The sequence below is a fragment of the Echinops telfairi genome, unplaced genomic scaffold (assembly GCF_000313985.2).
Source record: "Echinops telfairi isolate 266 unplaced genomic scaffold, ASM31398v2 ScPeMD7_7469;HRSCAF=8507_0, whole genome shotgun sequence".
NCBI lineage: Eukaryota > Metazoa > Chordata > Mammalia > Afrosoricida > Tenrecidae > Echinops > Echinops telfairi.
Window position 1 is genome coordinate 60,274,614 of NW_022111372.1, and position 14,932 is coordinate 60,289,545.

Genomic DNA, 14,932 nt, shown 5'->3' on the forward strand with positions numbered 1-14,932 from the left:
TGTCGGGTCAGCAAGACCCAGAACTATAAGGTACATAGCTGTAAGCTATGTCGGGTCAGCAAGACCCAGAACTATAAGGTACATAGCTGTGAGCCACTGTCGGGTCAGCAAGACCCAGAACTATAAGGTACATAGCTGTGAGCCACTGTCGGGTCAGCAAGACCCAGAACTATAAGATACATAGCTGTGAGCCACTGTCGGGTCAGCAAGACCCAGAACTATAAGGTATATAGCTGTGAGCCACTGTCGGGTCAGCAAGACCCAGAACTATAAGGTACATAGCTGTAAGCTATGTCGGGTCAGCAAGACCCTGGGCTAGAACCCAGGCTTCCTCACCCTCAGGCCAGTCCCTCTCCCTTGTCGATCAGACATCTACTTCTTGTTTATTTTAATCACATACATCTACCAGTGTAAATTTTGAACTTGTCCTTTGACTCTAGAGGAAGGTAAGTCAAAAAGTGTTGTCCGAAAACCAATTCAAATTTTTTAAAACAAAAATATCTAAATCAGAAGCAATTGTTCTTGATATGCCCTCGTCTGGGTCTCTACACTTCTGAAGGGAGGTTTCCACCTCTCTAACCCAAAGGTTCTCAACCTTCCTAACACCATGACCCTTTCATACAGTTCCTCATGTGGTGGTGACCCCCCAACCATAACATTATTTTCATTGCTACTCATAACTGTAATTTTGCTACTGTTATGAATCGGGTGACCCCTGTTAAAGGGTCATTTGACCCCCAAAGTGGTTGCAACCCACAGGTTAAGAACCGCTGTTCTAGAGGTTACCTCTTAGGAATCCCCCTAGCCCCCCTCAAAAAAAATGTCGTGGTGGCATAGTGGGTTATGCGTTGGTCTGCTAAGCACAAGGTCAACAGTTTGAAACCACGAACTGCTCTACAGGGGAAAAGAAGATAAAGGCTTTCTACTTCCATAAAGAGTTACAGTCTCAGAAACCCACAGGGACAGTTCTACCCTGTCCTATAGGGTCTCTGTGAGTCAAAATTGACTGTGTGGCAGTGAATTTGGGTTTGGGGTTGTTTTTTATAACCTTCTGAACGGACCCTTCTGCCTTGAATTCAGCTGGTCCAGTCGGTCCTCTCCAAAGGCAGTTTTGTGTCAGTCTCCTTTGTGCCGGCCCCCACGGTGGCTCTGACAGCCTCTTAGGAGAGGACCAGAGCACAGCATCCACCGGTCACAGGGACATGTTGAAGCATGTGTTGTCTGGAATAAGCTGTGTCCGTGGATGAGCTGGAACCCGAATAGCAGTGCTCTGGGGCTTTGTTTCTTGTCTGTGTCATTATAGTTACCATATATGTATATGCTCTGATAGACTATCGTACTAATATTATGTGTGGATATCACAAAGCATTAAAATAGACATTTTAAAGCCTATGTCATAAAAAAATAAGCAGAGATTCTAGTATGTTCTTCCTGGAGTCCGCTTCGGGGTGTCTGCACTCGACTCCCCATCCCTTCCTTGCCTTTTCAAACTGCGTGGCGGGAAGCTGCTTCCCGGGTTGCTGGGTATCAGAGGCTTCCCCATGTAGTCCATCCCCCAGTGGACCCTCAGCAGTGCAAAGGAGCCAGGGCATCAGAGGTCAAAAGAGCTTGCTGGGGGGGCTAGGCAGGGGCTTGAGTTGAGGATCGGTTCTGACAGGTGAGAGCAAGCCTCAGAGGTGTGAGTGGGCCCAGGCGGGGTGGAGGCATCTGTAGGGATTGGATGTGTAGTGAGGAGAGGCTGGTTTTTTCACCGGTGGAGACGTGTTCTCCTTCAGCCCCCAGGCTGGCCTGACATCTGCTCTGCCTCTTAGGGCGCTGGGGACCAACCCGCTCCACTGTGACTGCAGCCTGCGCTGGCTGTCGGAGTGGGTGAAGGCGGGCTACAAGGAACCTGGCATCGCCCGCTGCAGTAGCCCAGAGCCCATGGCTGACAGACTCCTGCTCACCACCCCCACTCACCGCTTCCAGTGCAAAGGTAGGCACTGCCCCTGCAGCCCTCCCCCACCCCCATGAAGCCCTCGCAGTCTCCAACAGCCCCTCAGAGACAACACCGTCTCCACAAATGTCACCCTACCTCTCCCTGCAACTGCTAAGCAGCTCAACGGCTAACCGAGAGGCTGGCAGGCTTGGATCCACCCACCCACCAGCCTGTGGGAGAAAATCCCGGTGGTCCACGCCCATAAAACTCAAAACCTAGAAACCCAGTGGGGCAGTTCTACTCTGTCACACGGCATCCTATGAGTCACAACTAAGGACAAAAACACCCCCCCACCCTTGGGTTACACCAGGGGAGTGAGGTGCTGAACTAGCTGCTGCCCGCTTCTCCCTGCTCCCTGGCTCGGCCCTGAGGCCTTCTGTTGACACCGCTACCCAGTGCCTCGCTGGCTTGGCTCTGTACAGGGTTGTTGCCCGAGTGGAGCAAATCTGTAACTAGCGCTTTCCAGCCACCATTACTGTCAGAATGTGAGCGATTCTCCGTGTGCTGGAGCAAATGTTCCTCCATGTGATTTTTATCGGCTGCCTCGCGGTAAGAACAACAAACTACTACCAACCCGTATTAAGGGGCAGCGTTCTACACATGCACACCGAATGCATTGTTTCTGTCACCCTCATTTTCCGATGCACTGGCTTCTTGAAGTCTTCGCCATCTCTTGGGAATAGATTATAAAACAACCTTCATTGCAAAGAATATGCGAACACTGAGCTGAACAAGGTTGAGTGACCTCTCACAATCATGACATTAGGACACATGTAAGCCTTTGTGACGATGCACCATTGACCCCCAAGCTGTAATAGTTCATCAAAACTAATTTAACCAGTCTCTGAACTGAAAACCTTAAGAGAATTTCTCCCCCCACCTCTCACCTATTGACACAAAGTGAATATAGAAATAGTTAACTGATTGGCTACTGGCCAGAAGGTTAGCAGTTTGAATCCATCCAGATGTGCCTCTGAATAAAGGCCTGGTGATCGAGTAGTCCCAAAATCAGCCTCTGCAAACCCCGTGAGCACAGCTCAACTCAGACGCACAGCGGTGTCATGAGTGAGAATCTGGGGAGACTGACTTGGTTTGGGGTGTTTGGCTGGTTGGTTGGTTGGTTGGTTTTCATTGATAACTAAAGGTCTTCTTCTATTTCCAACTATGTTCCCAATAAGACTCAAAAAGAGAAACGATTGAGCCAGCATAAATAATCATTTTTAAGATCCAACCGTATCATGCCCAATTGATTCCCAGACAGGATTTTTACCAGGGCCTCTTTCATTGATATGTGGAAAGAATAGGACATCATCTGCCTCTATTTTATTCTATGCTTTAATCATTGCTAATTCAATAACCAAACGTCTGAAGTTTTGCCTTGTCTGTCTTGGATGAGAGGGAGACGGGACGTTCTCCAAGAGTATTTTCGATTCGTATCAGACACTGATCTGTGCGCTTCCTTTGCCCCTCTCTCTGCACCGTCACATCGGCTGGAGGTTTCAGACGTACTCCTCTGTGCGGCACCGTCTCCTGCACGCGAAGCTGAGGCAGGAAGGAGCAAAGATATTTGGGCATCCATAAATTGTCTCAGGATTCTGGCAGCATCCTCTCCCCCCTCACTGCACCCCACACTTCTGCAGAAAGCAGTCCATTGATTTTAAGCTCATTTTAAATGTTCTTCCTTCTGCTCATAAGACATCTGTCCTGGTAACAGCCCAACAGCAGCTTTCCAAACTCGGCTGCACGTTTAGAGCCACTCACAGAGCTGAAACAAGCCCTGATGTCCAGGGCCCGCTGCAGAGGGGATGATAAAATTGGTTTGGGAGTATGGCCTGGGAACGGGTTTTTTTTAAGCTCTTTGACTGGTTCCAACATACGGTGACCAGTTCCTCCTAGTTTGCCTGAGAACTTTCTGGGTCTAACACTGAAAATTCCGTGTCCTGGGATCCCCCTACATCACAGGCCAACCGGGAATGTGAGTCACCCTGTCCTAATGTGGAGCCAGGTCTGAGGCCACTGGTAGAGATGTGCCGGCCAGCCACTCAGTTGTCAAACTGGGGCTTAATGCCAACCCCATCTCCAAGAGAATGGCCCTTATCCCTGTGAACATTGACCTCTTGTTAGCTGCCCTCGAGCCGGCCCCCCCTCCTGCAGACCTCGTGCATGTGCAGAATGAAACACTGCCCTCTTCTACACCAGCTCCATGATCATCAGACCTGGTCATCCATGGGGTTTGTCCACTGAAGGCTGGTTTTTTTCAATTACCAGCCAGGCTTTTCTTCCTCGTCTGTCGCAGTCTGTAAGTGTCACTGAAATTTGTTCAGCGCCATAGCCACACACAAGCATCAGCTGACAGGTGGGTCGTAATTACACGCAGATGCTTTGGCCTGGAATCAAATAGAAGGCAAAAGTTCTACCCAACTCCCCAACAGCCTCTGGCTGTAATGAGGGCCAGTTTGTCCAGGTGGGTCGTAAACCGCAGAAGCCCTGCAAAACCCCATTTATGGTGCAGGGAGCATCTCCTCCAGCTGAGGAGAGAGGACACAGTTGAATGTCACAGGTGGAATAATGCTTGGGCACAGTCTGCCTGCTGTGCTGGCATCAGCCTGACTGTGGGCTCTGGGGCCGCTGCAAGGAGGCTCCTCCATGCCTTTGGCCCCTGCCTGGCACAGGCTGCTCTGCAGAGAGGTCTGCTTGGTGGCGCGTGAATGGGAGACTGGCTGGAGCCTGGCCCAGCGCTTTATGGGATATAGAAAGGTTCACAAGGGTGCTCCTCATTGCACTGATGGTAGGTGACCACCGAAATAAGAGCAGGCTGATGACAGCAATGGACGTGGCACACAAGTGCTTCTGAGTGGTGTCCTGCCCGTGTTACCCTTCCTCCACGAGCAGTGGCTCCCTGAGTGCTGCTGTGGCTAAACCGCTGCCCTGCCTGAAGACAGCCAGCTGCTCTCCGGGCATGGAGATGGGAACCTCACCTGGGTACCTGCCACCAACTCTCTGTGGTTTTGCTGCCCAGGTCCAGTGGACATCAACATTGTGGCCAAGTGCAATGCCTGCCTCTCCAGTCCATGCAAGAACAACGGCACGTGCAGCCAGGACCCAGTGGAGCTGTATCGCTGTGCCTGTCCCTATGGCTACAAGGTAAGGCCTGGAGTCAGCCCCCACCCCCACCCCTACCCCCAGCACCACCACTCCTGCAGCCCTGGCCCCAGGTGTGCCCTCTGCCCTGCTGACCCTCGACTCTCCTGGACAGCTCAACTTCACAGGCCTTCCAAAGCCAGAGTCCCAGCAGTGTTCCCCATGGCACCGCCTTGCTATATCACATCAGGGTGGACGCTGTTGGCTTGCGATAAGGAAGAAATGTAATGTTTGTGTTTTCTTTGGGAAACATGGGGGAATTGGGACTAAGAGAGATGAAAAGAGGGTTACCGTGCTTCTAAGTAGAGACAGCCCCGGGGCCTACTGGCCTAACTTCCAAGGGGTTTTACAGACCTCCCTCCAGCCGCATCCTGATCTAGTATTGCTAGATCAACTCTACAAAGGAGCCAAGCACAGGCTGCCATGCCCACCTCACCAGAAACACTAGGTGCCATCCAGCCAGTCCTGGCTCCCAGGCACACCACATATGTCAGAGTTGTCAACCTGTGGGCCGGGAGCATTTTCAGGAGCTGACATTTCAGAAAGAGGGGCCAGCACTTTCTCTGGGTGGACTCCAAACTCCAGCCTGTCAATTAACAGTAGAGCATGCTAACCATTGGTCAGCCATCAAGGGGAAAGGGTCCCCAACTCTCCCGTCTGTTCTCCCCATAAACCTGAGCTAATTCCAGAACAGTGCTTCCCTCTCTTCTCACGCAGCACCACCTGATCCCAGTTCGCCTGCATCTTTATCAGCCCCTGCACAGGCACCACCTCGCTTATCATTTGACTCAGCTCGTCTTTCTAGGCTCTCCTCAGCACACCAATGAGGGACATCTCACTAATTCCCCTTCTAAAGGTGTGGGGACTGGCCTTCAGACAGTTGGAAGGCTGGATTCGGTGTCCCAGAGATAGTATGCAGTGCAGTTGGGGACCAGCTTTGTAAACAAGAGCCAAGCTTTCTCCTTGGGTCAGCAAGGCCAGGGCTGGGCCTCTTCCTTGAACCTTTCAGCTCCACAAACTCCCAAAGAACTTCCAGATGGTCCCTAGGTCCAGCTGATGGAGCTTAGCCATCATAGGCTGAGAGGGGGGCCTGGCCTCCCTCTCTGATGTGTGTGCAAAGGCAGGATTGGCCCCTCGCTCTGGTGCATGGGCTACCGAGGAACTTTGTCAGCTCCAACCATTGCCCCAGCAGACAGAGTCAGAGAGCCACTAAAGCCGTGCTTCTCCACCTTCCTCATGCCACCACCCTTTCATACAGTTCCTCATGTTGTGGTGACCCCCAGCCATAATATTATGTTCGCTGCTACTCCATCACTGTAATGTTGCTACTGTGATGAAGCGAGCAACCCCTGTAAAAGGGTCATTCAACCCCCAAAGGGGTCTCGACCGACAGGTTGAGAACTGTTGCACTAAAGGGTATCCTAGGAGCCAGTCAGCCATCCCCCGGGGCCCCAAACTCAGCAGAGCTTCAGGCCCATGCCCATCACACACACACACACACACACACACACACACACAAAGATTAACCAGATATACACAGGAGGCATGAGTGCTCTGAAAGACCCTTGTCTTGATTCAGTGGAGAAAGGACAGGCTGTGGATTTACACACACAGAGGCAAGTTTGGGTCCCAGGTTTGTCACTTCCTAGCTGCATGACGAGGCCCAGGGTCACACTTCACAGTCCTATTTGTAAAGCAGAATAAATAGACCTGCAGCACATGGCTGCTTGGAGCATCAAATGTGCAGTAATATATACAGGGTCCCTAGGGCAGTGCCTGCTGGTTTATTGTTACCTGAGTAACAGCCCCAGATCTCAGAGTGAGGCTTGGGCCATCCGAAACAGGTTCCCCAGTACTAGTCCCACCCGGCACCGTTATCCAACTAGGAGCCGTGCAACCCTGCAATTCAGCCAGCTGTTAACCTAGCACGGCCTGCGGCGTGTACACAAACAACATTCCTAATTCCACGTGCTTTACATGTGAACATGTTTCTAAGTATCTCCTGTGTGCCAGCAACTCCACTGGCCCCTGGGGGGTTATTCTCCCTTTTAATGTTTATAACCACCTTAGAAGGTAGGTAACGGCATCCCAGGTTTAAAGAAAGCACAAGTGAGTCATCGCACATTCTGAGTCTGGCTTCTGTCTCCTTATAACTGACCTGAGCCTCCGAGAAGTGAGGGTAGGTGTGCAGTCCCCGTGCTTGCCAGCCACACCCATGCCATCAGTGTCCGAGTGAACAGTGAGTCCACAGGGTGCCCGAGGTCACGGCACTTCCTCAACCAGGGCCACAAGACTGTGGCTATATATCATGGAGATTTCTGGCCCCTGGGGACAGAGATGTTGATCTGGAAGAAGGTGCTGGGGCCTGCAGGTCTGGGAGGGAGACAGCAGTGGTTGTGGGGGTGGTGTCTCCGATGGTAATGAGGAGCATGGTAACAGCAGCATTAGCTGTACGCATTTCCTGGGACTGTGACCATAAACGTATACCATAAACTTGAAACCGCAGAAATGTGTTATCTCAAAGACCTGGAAGTGTGAAGTCTGCATCCAGGCTCTTCCCAGAGGCTCTGTGAGCAAATGCTGTCCCTCTCAGCTCCTGGTACCCACGCATTCCTTGGCTTGTGGTTGCATTGCTTCAATCTCTGCTTCCACTCTCCCCTGGTGTCCTGCCCTGTGTATGTGTCTCCTCTCCTCTCTTTAGGAGGACCCCACACAAAGAGATGAGGGACCACCCTAATCACCTCATTTTAACTCATTCCATCTGCCCAAACCCGACTGCCGAATAAGGCGGCTTGCACAAGTACAGCGGCTGGACTAGAGTTTGTGCTGAGATCTGCTGTGTCCTAAGAGGGGCAGGATCAGCAGGTTAGCACAGAGCTTCCCGGTACAGAGCCGGCCTCGACCACCTGGCTTCGGAAGCTGCCTCTTCCACTGGTCCTGGGCACGTTACCTCAAACAGTAGCTGTCTCACGGGACTGCGGTGAGGACTGTATATCATCATGAATATTCAGGTCTCCACATGAGGTTCGGAATGGTGTTACTGAGAATAAGGATTGAGGCTCCTGTTCCACACGCTCAGGTCTAGGGTAAGCCCAGACCCCTCTGTTCTCCAAGAAACCCCTGATGGGAAGATGCAGATGGGCCTGCCTGGCCTGTGCCTAAGGTGGTAGGGTCTGACAGTACAAGCGAGCAGCAGTCCCGAGCAATAGCAGCGCCATCTTGGTAGCCACTTGCAGACTGGACGCCCATCCTGTTCCAGCAGCAGCAGAGGAGGGAGGAGGGTGTCTCAAGCTGGTGGCAAGCAGGTGGTAAGGCAGTGAGAAGGCACCTGTTATCACCCTTGCCTGGCAATGGTGGCCAAGCCACAGCTCAGAACAAACATGGAAGCCATCTCCCCCAGGGTCACCCAACCGACCAGTTCCCACAGGGCCTGAGGGTCCAGCCTGGGGTGCGGCCAGGGCCCAATGGCCCACAGAGGGCGCTTCTCCCTGTTACACTGGGTCGTCTCCCAGTCCACTGTCTCGGCCTCCTTCTACTTTGACTGTGGGTTTTCATCTCTGTGCATGCTCCTTCCCATCCTCCGGGCTCAGGCATCCCCTTTCAGAGGGCCCTGGTGTTGGGACAGTCCCTCTAAAAAGAATCTTACCTCACCCAAGGCGCTCTATCATAGGAGTTCCCAACCTAGCCTAACAGGGGGGTCCCCCAAAACACCTTATAAGAAGCAGCCAACACGTGGGCCCCAGTCTCGGCCTGTCGGAGATGACTCTTCAGGGCTGTCACCTTCATGTGGGGCTAGGTCGATTGGCCCCACTTCATCCTGCAGTCGCCCCTACTCACGTGAACATGCTATTAAGCATCAAGGAGGCGAATTATAACAGTGCCTACCAGCATGTCTGGAATGCCACTGTGGGTGTGCGAATGTTGAGCCTTTCCTTGCATGAAAGGGCTGAGTTGATTTCCAGAGCAGCCCTTTGATGTAGGCTTGGCATGGCTCCAAGGTTTCTTCAAGGTCATCCAGATGGAAGAGATTGAGCAGGAATGTGCGGCCAGCTTGCCTGCAGTTTGGCTGGAGAAAAGGGGCTAGATGCTGAGGAGGTGGGAAGCTGGGGCCTGGCCTCCTGCATTCTCAGCGCCCCTCTCCTTTCTGCTATGGAGTCCCACAGGCAGGGGCTACCACCACCCCTTGGCTTTCTACCTGTGACCCAGCAGGTCTAGCCCAATCTTTCCCGGCACCCTCTCCCTGGCTTCAGAGGGGTGCTGGGAGCCCCCCGTCATGGCTGCGCTGGGAAACACCCCCAACCACCACCACACTCAGCAGGCTCTTCTCCTCTTCCGCTCCGCAGGGCAAGGACTGCAGCATGCCCATCCATACCTGCATTCAGAACCCCTGCCAACACGGAGGCACCTGCCACCTGAGCGAGACCCTCAAGGATGGCTTCAGGTAACAGCTCACTCTCGGGTCTTCTAGCGCCTTCGAGGGCTGCACCCACCGATGCCACCGGGCAGACTGTCAGAAGGCATAGCATCATTCCCTCTACTGAATGCACACCCACATGGCCCAGAACCCCTCATTCTGAAGACAGAAACAGAGGCGCTGAGGAGTACATGCTTTGTCAGAGGAACACAGGGACTTGAATCTAGGTCATCTGTCCCCGGAGCCCTGAGGACTCTGAGGGAGGCCCCAGCAGTTGGGTCCGTGTGTAGTAGGTGGATGATGACTCACAGACCCACTGAGCCTGGCCATGTGGCCATTCCCTGCTCTCCACCCTGCTAGTGGGTGATGTTGATCACATGCTCGCTCTGTGCTAGACACTAGCAGCTGTGGCCGATCTTGTGTGGATGCTCACCCTGTCTACTAGATTAGCCCCATCTCACCACACTGGCGGGGTAGTGGCTTTCACTGGGCTTCAATCCGCATGGTCGGCACCTCGAACACACCAGCAGCTCTGAGGGAGGAGGGAGGAAGACCGGGCTTTCTATTCCTGTCAACAGCCTTAGTCTCAGAAACCACAGGTGGGGCACTCTGAGTCACCCTTGACTCGATGACAGGTGAGAAAATTGAGGCATAAGATTGCTTTGCTTCAGGCTAGACCTATATCCGTGGAGGGGTGACGCTCCTTCCTGGCCCCCATCTTTCTCCTTCCCCAGCACTTAGACCTAAAGAAGAAAAGCAGGTGGAAGCTGCTCAGGAGCTTCTCACCCTGTCCCAGGAATGGAGCTAGGCCCCTTGCTGCCTCCTGCCCTGCCCACGTGTCTCAGATGTCCACCTTCTCCCATATGCTGGAACTGGCCCTCTCTGTGGTCCCCCATCCCTGTGTGGCAGACAGTGGGTTAGGGGACAGTCCTAGGTATAGAGCTCCCGTTGCAAACAGCCGCCACAGGCCCTCTGGCCAGAGCCCCCTCCTCTTGGCTACTGTGTGGTCTGTGAGAGACATCAGCTCCTGGATTCTCGGTCTCCTCCCACTGGGGCTCAGCCCACCCGCATGCACACCTGACAGGCTAGCCCCTCCCCTGTGCCCACTCTGGAAGAGTGAGACTCAGGCAGGGTTGTTTCCCTGCCTGGAGCTGGGCAAACCCCCCTGTCTCAGCCTTGGCCTGCAGCACTGGTGGGGAGAGGAGGAGGAGGGAGGGGAAGTGGGGTGGGAGGAGTCTCACCCTGGCCTCAGCCAGCACAAGCACCTCCAGGCTGAAACCCAGGCTCCCACCGCTGAAGAAGGGGTGTGGGATCCAGGAGCACTTCCAACTTAATCCAAGGAGCTTCTCCCAGCTCCACTGGGGACTGAGTGAGCAGCAGGAGCCCATACCCACCCAGGTGCTAAGGAGTTCGGTTGAGCATGCCCTGTTTGGAGGACTGGTTTTCAAAAGAAACCCTAGTCTGGCATGGTCTGGGTGGGGTGCATGGTCTCTCGGGGCACAAGGAAGAGCACACCAGGCCCGGGGCCCTGAGCCTGGAGAAGGGCTGGTTCTCCTCAGGGTGGTTCTCCCACCTGCAGAAGGGTCTCCCATCTCCGGTTGACCAGGAGCACTGACTCCCTGCTTCCCTCCTGAGAGTCATGTGCCCCTCCCTGTGGGTGGTTCACTGGTCTTGATGCACTGCCTGTTACCAAAAAGAGCAGAGGCCGGTGGTGCTGGCGGGACAGAAGCTGACCAAGACTGGGGGCAGGCCTCCCCTAAGCCACCACAGTGAACACGTCTACTTGAGCCCCTCCAAGGTTTTCACCCTCTGTCCACTCCACTAGCAACCCCTGCTCCCTGGCCCAGCCACCCAGAGCCCCCGAGCCAGCTAGCCTCAGACTGGAAAAAGGCACATGGGCAGCACCACGGTTTACAATGAGCTTTGAAAACACGTCCCTGCCTGGCTCTGAAGAAGGGGCCGCTTGCTCAGAGACCCCACCAAAATGGGGCTGAGACATTCTGCTAACCTCGGGGGTGGGGGGGGGGGGGGCAGAGGGGGCGCCCAAGAAGCCCTGGCCTTTTACAGAAAAGATGACAGGGTTTTCAGGCTGTGGTGCCAACAAGGGGCAATGAGATCCTGTCGTTGTTGGTTGAGACGGTTCCATTGGTCCTGGGCTCCTGGCAACGCCTCAGAAAATGGACCAAAGCACAGCCAATCTGTTTGGGATTGAACTACTGGGATCCACAGCCTTTCCTTGGCTGACTTTTTCTAAAGGAGGCCGCCAGGCCTTTGTTCCTAGTCTGTCTCATTCTGGAAGTTCAGCATCATAGCAGCACACAACTCAAAAAAGGAAAGGTAACTCCATGCCATCAAGCCCGTTCCGACCCAGGGCCACCCAGGAGAACGGGGTAGAACTGCACCTGGTGCTTCCAAGACGGGGATGCTTTCCGGGAGTAAAAAGCCTTGCTTTTCTCTGGTGGAGCAGCTGATGGTTTCAAACTGCTGCCCTTGGGGCTAGCCGCCCAATGTGTGTTAACTATTATGCCAGCAGGACTCCTTACAGTCCCACACAAGCTCCTACTCACAGACGGGTCTGTGCATGAGAGGCACTGACTGGGATCCCTGCATGAAAGATAATACTTTTGCCCCCAAAGCACCACCACCCCATTTAGGATTCTGAGAACACAGAAACTCATTTCCTGATAGTTGAGTGAAAACTCCCCGGTCAGAGTAGCCCCTGAACCGGGGCTCTGGAATTCCCTGGCATGCCCAATCACGCTCCGGGGGCATAAATCCCTGGCGCACCGCTGGCCATGGAAAGTGAGACTCACTCTCCTGCTTTTCGAGCCAGAGGTTGGCCGCCCGCCCACCGCTAGCTCCTCTCCCAGCTGCCAGCCTTTATCTGCTCAGACTTATCTTGCTGCCTAATCCTGGGGATGTGACCAAGGTCAGGCGGAGGACAGGTGGTTTGAATTTTTATCCAAAGGATCCGACACTCCAGAGACAAACGGTCTGATTTATGTTGCTGTAAGCCAAACCTACCAGAAGGTCTCAGTCTTGGCATTAGAGGGGTTTCCAACCCCTCCCCACTACACACACACACACACACACACACACACACACACACACGCGTGCAATTCTTTCACAGTCCAGAGCCTTAGGGTGGGGGTGGAGGCATGCCTTAGAAGGTGTGGGAATGAATGTCAGGGAGAAATGGCATCCTTGAAGAAAGGCGAAGGTGGTGGGTGAGTCAGTCCAGAACTAAAGGTAACTCACGAACCAGATGACACAAAGGGTTAAGTGCTGGACTGCTCACTGGTGACAGCATCCAATCACAACAAAGGGAGCGCAGCTTTCAGAGCGCGTGCTGGTGCTGGGCTCCCCTCACCATCCATGTGGAGACAGGGGCTCAGTCCTCAGGTGCTGCCACCACCCTTCATGGAGGCTTACCTTTGCTATGATCCTGGATGGGTCTCATCAGAGCTTCCTGCCTAAGAAAGGCTAGGAAGAAAGGCCTGGCGACCCACTTCTGAACATGAGCCAGTGCACACCCTGTGGATCAGAGTAGAATGATTGACAGCTCATCACGGGGCGGGCGTAAGACTGGACAGCCTTTCTTTGGGTCGTGCATGGGTTTGCTGTGAGTCGAACCAAGAGATGTTGCTGCTAAGGGTCTCACGTGCAGAATCTCATTTCATCCTCACGAGCACCCAGGGGAGAGCTGATAGTGCCTCTGGGAAACGGAACATTGCAGTGAGTTCCCCCAGACCCAATTTCTGGGAAGCGGCGGACCTGGAACTCAGTCCCAGAAACCAGGTTCCAGACCCCATGATGCTGCGTGCTGTGCGTGCACCCTCTCAGGTAGAGGCGGCCTGGCTCCGCTGATTGAGACAGTCACTCAGTGGGGGTGTCTCTTACACCCCCAGAGAGTCTGCCACAGGTGAGCTGCGGGAAGTGCGTGTAGGGCCCCTTCTGGAGCAGTCTCGGTAACATCAGGGAAACCACCCCAAGCCGGGCAAGTAGGGAAGCAGGCACTGCTGGGGGAAGTGGCTCCTGGGGACAAGGCAGACCCCAGGGCCTGGGGAGACAGGTACCGTATTGCCCTAGACAAGGGCTGTGTGCAGTGTCTCCTGGGCTTCCTCGAAGCTCCCTGCCCTGGACCCAGAGGCCTCGTGTGCCCAATCCTGTGTCTCCTCCACCTTCTCAGTAAGAACCGGCTAACTGTGTGTCTTTCCCTCTGCCCACCCTCCACCCCTATCATTCCCGCCAACCCCACCTCCCCAAAGCTGCTCCTGCCCCCTGGGCTTTGAGGGCCAGCGGTGTGAGATCAACCCAGACGACTGTGAGGACAATGACTGCGAAAACAATGCCACCTGTGTGGATGGCATCAGTGGTCTGTGAGAGACATCAGCTCCTGGATTCTCGGTCTCCTCCCACTGGGGCTCAGCCCACCCGCATGCACACCTGACAGGCTAGCCCCTCCCCTGTGCCCACTCTGGAAGAGTGAGACTCAGGCAGGGTTGTTTCCCTGCCTGGAGCTGGGCAAACCCCCCTGTCTCAGCCTTGGCCTGCAGCACTGGTGGGGAGAGGAGGAGGAGGGAGGGGAAGTGGGGTGGGAGGAGTCTCACCCTGGCCTCAGCCAGCACAAGCACCTCCAGGCTGAAACCCAGGCTCCCACCGCTGAAGAAGGGGTGTGGGATCCAGGAGCACTTCCAACTTAATCCAAGGAGCTTCTCCCAGCTCCACTGGGGACTGAGTGAGCAGCAGGAGCCCATACCCACCCAGGTGCTAAGGAGTTCGGTTGAGCATGCCCTGTTTGGAGGACTGGTTTTCAAAAGAAACCCTAGTCTGGCATGGTCTGGGTGGGGTGCATGGTCTCTCGGGGCACAAGGAAGAGCACACCAGGCCCGGGGCCCTGAGCCTGGAGAAGGGCTGGTTCTCCTCAGGGTGGTTCTCCCACCTGCAGAAGGGTCTCCCATCTCCGGTTGACCAGGAGCACTGACTCCCTGCTTCCCTCCTGAGAGTCATGTGCCCCTCCCTGTGGGTGGTTCACTGGTCTTGATGCACTGCCTGTTACCAAAAAGAGCAGAGGCCGGTGGTGCTGGCGGGACAGAAGCTGACCAAGACTGGGGGCAGGCCTCCCCTAAGCCACCACAGTGAACACGTCTACTTGAGCCCCTCCAAGGTTTTCACCCTCTGTCCACTCCACTAGCAACCCCTGCTCCCTGGCCCAGCCACCCAGAGCCCCCGAGCCAGCTAGCCTCAGACTGGAAAAAGGCACATGGGCAGCACCACGGTTTACAATGAGCTTTGAAAACACGTCCCTGCCTGGCTCTGAAGAAGGGGCCGCTTGCTCAGAGACCCCACCAAAATGGGGCTGAGACATTCTGCTAACCTCGGGGGTGGGGGGGGGGGGG

At 54.5% G+C, this 14,932-nt stretch overlaps 1 protein-coding gene across 1 annotated transcript in view; it reads left to right on the forward strand.

The window, feature by feature from the left end:
• Window positions 1-14,932, forward strand: part of SLIT3 (slit guidance ligand 3) — a gene marked incomplete at its 5' end in the record, with an annotated part of 712,261 nt that overhangs the window by 670,553 nt on the left and 26,776 nt on the right. The window contains 4 exons of the mRNA XM_004697123.2: window positions 1,812-1,975; window positions 4,998-5,122; window positions 9,463-9,560; window positions 13,802-13,905. Of these exons, the coding sequence (XP_004697180.1) occupies window positions 1,812-1,975; window positions 4,998-5,122; window positions 9,463-9,560; window positions 13,802-13,905 (491 nt within the window). The remainder of the gene's footprint in view (window positions 1-1,811; window positions 1,976-4,997; window positions 5,123-9,462; window positions 9,561-13,801; window positions 13,906-14,932) is intronic.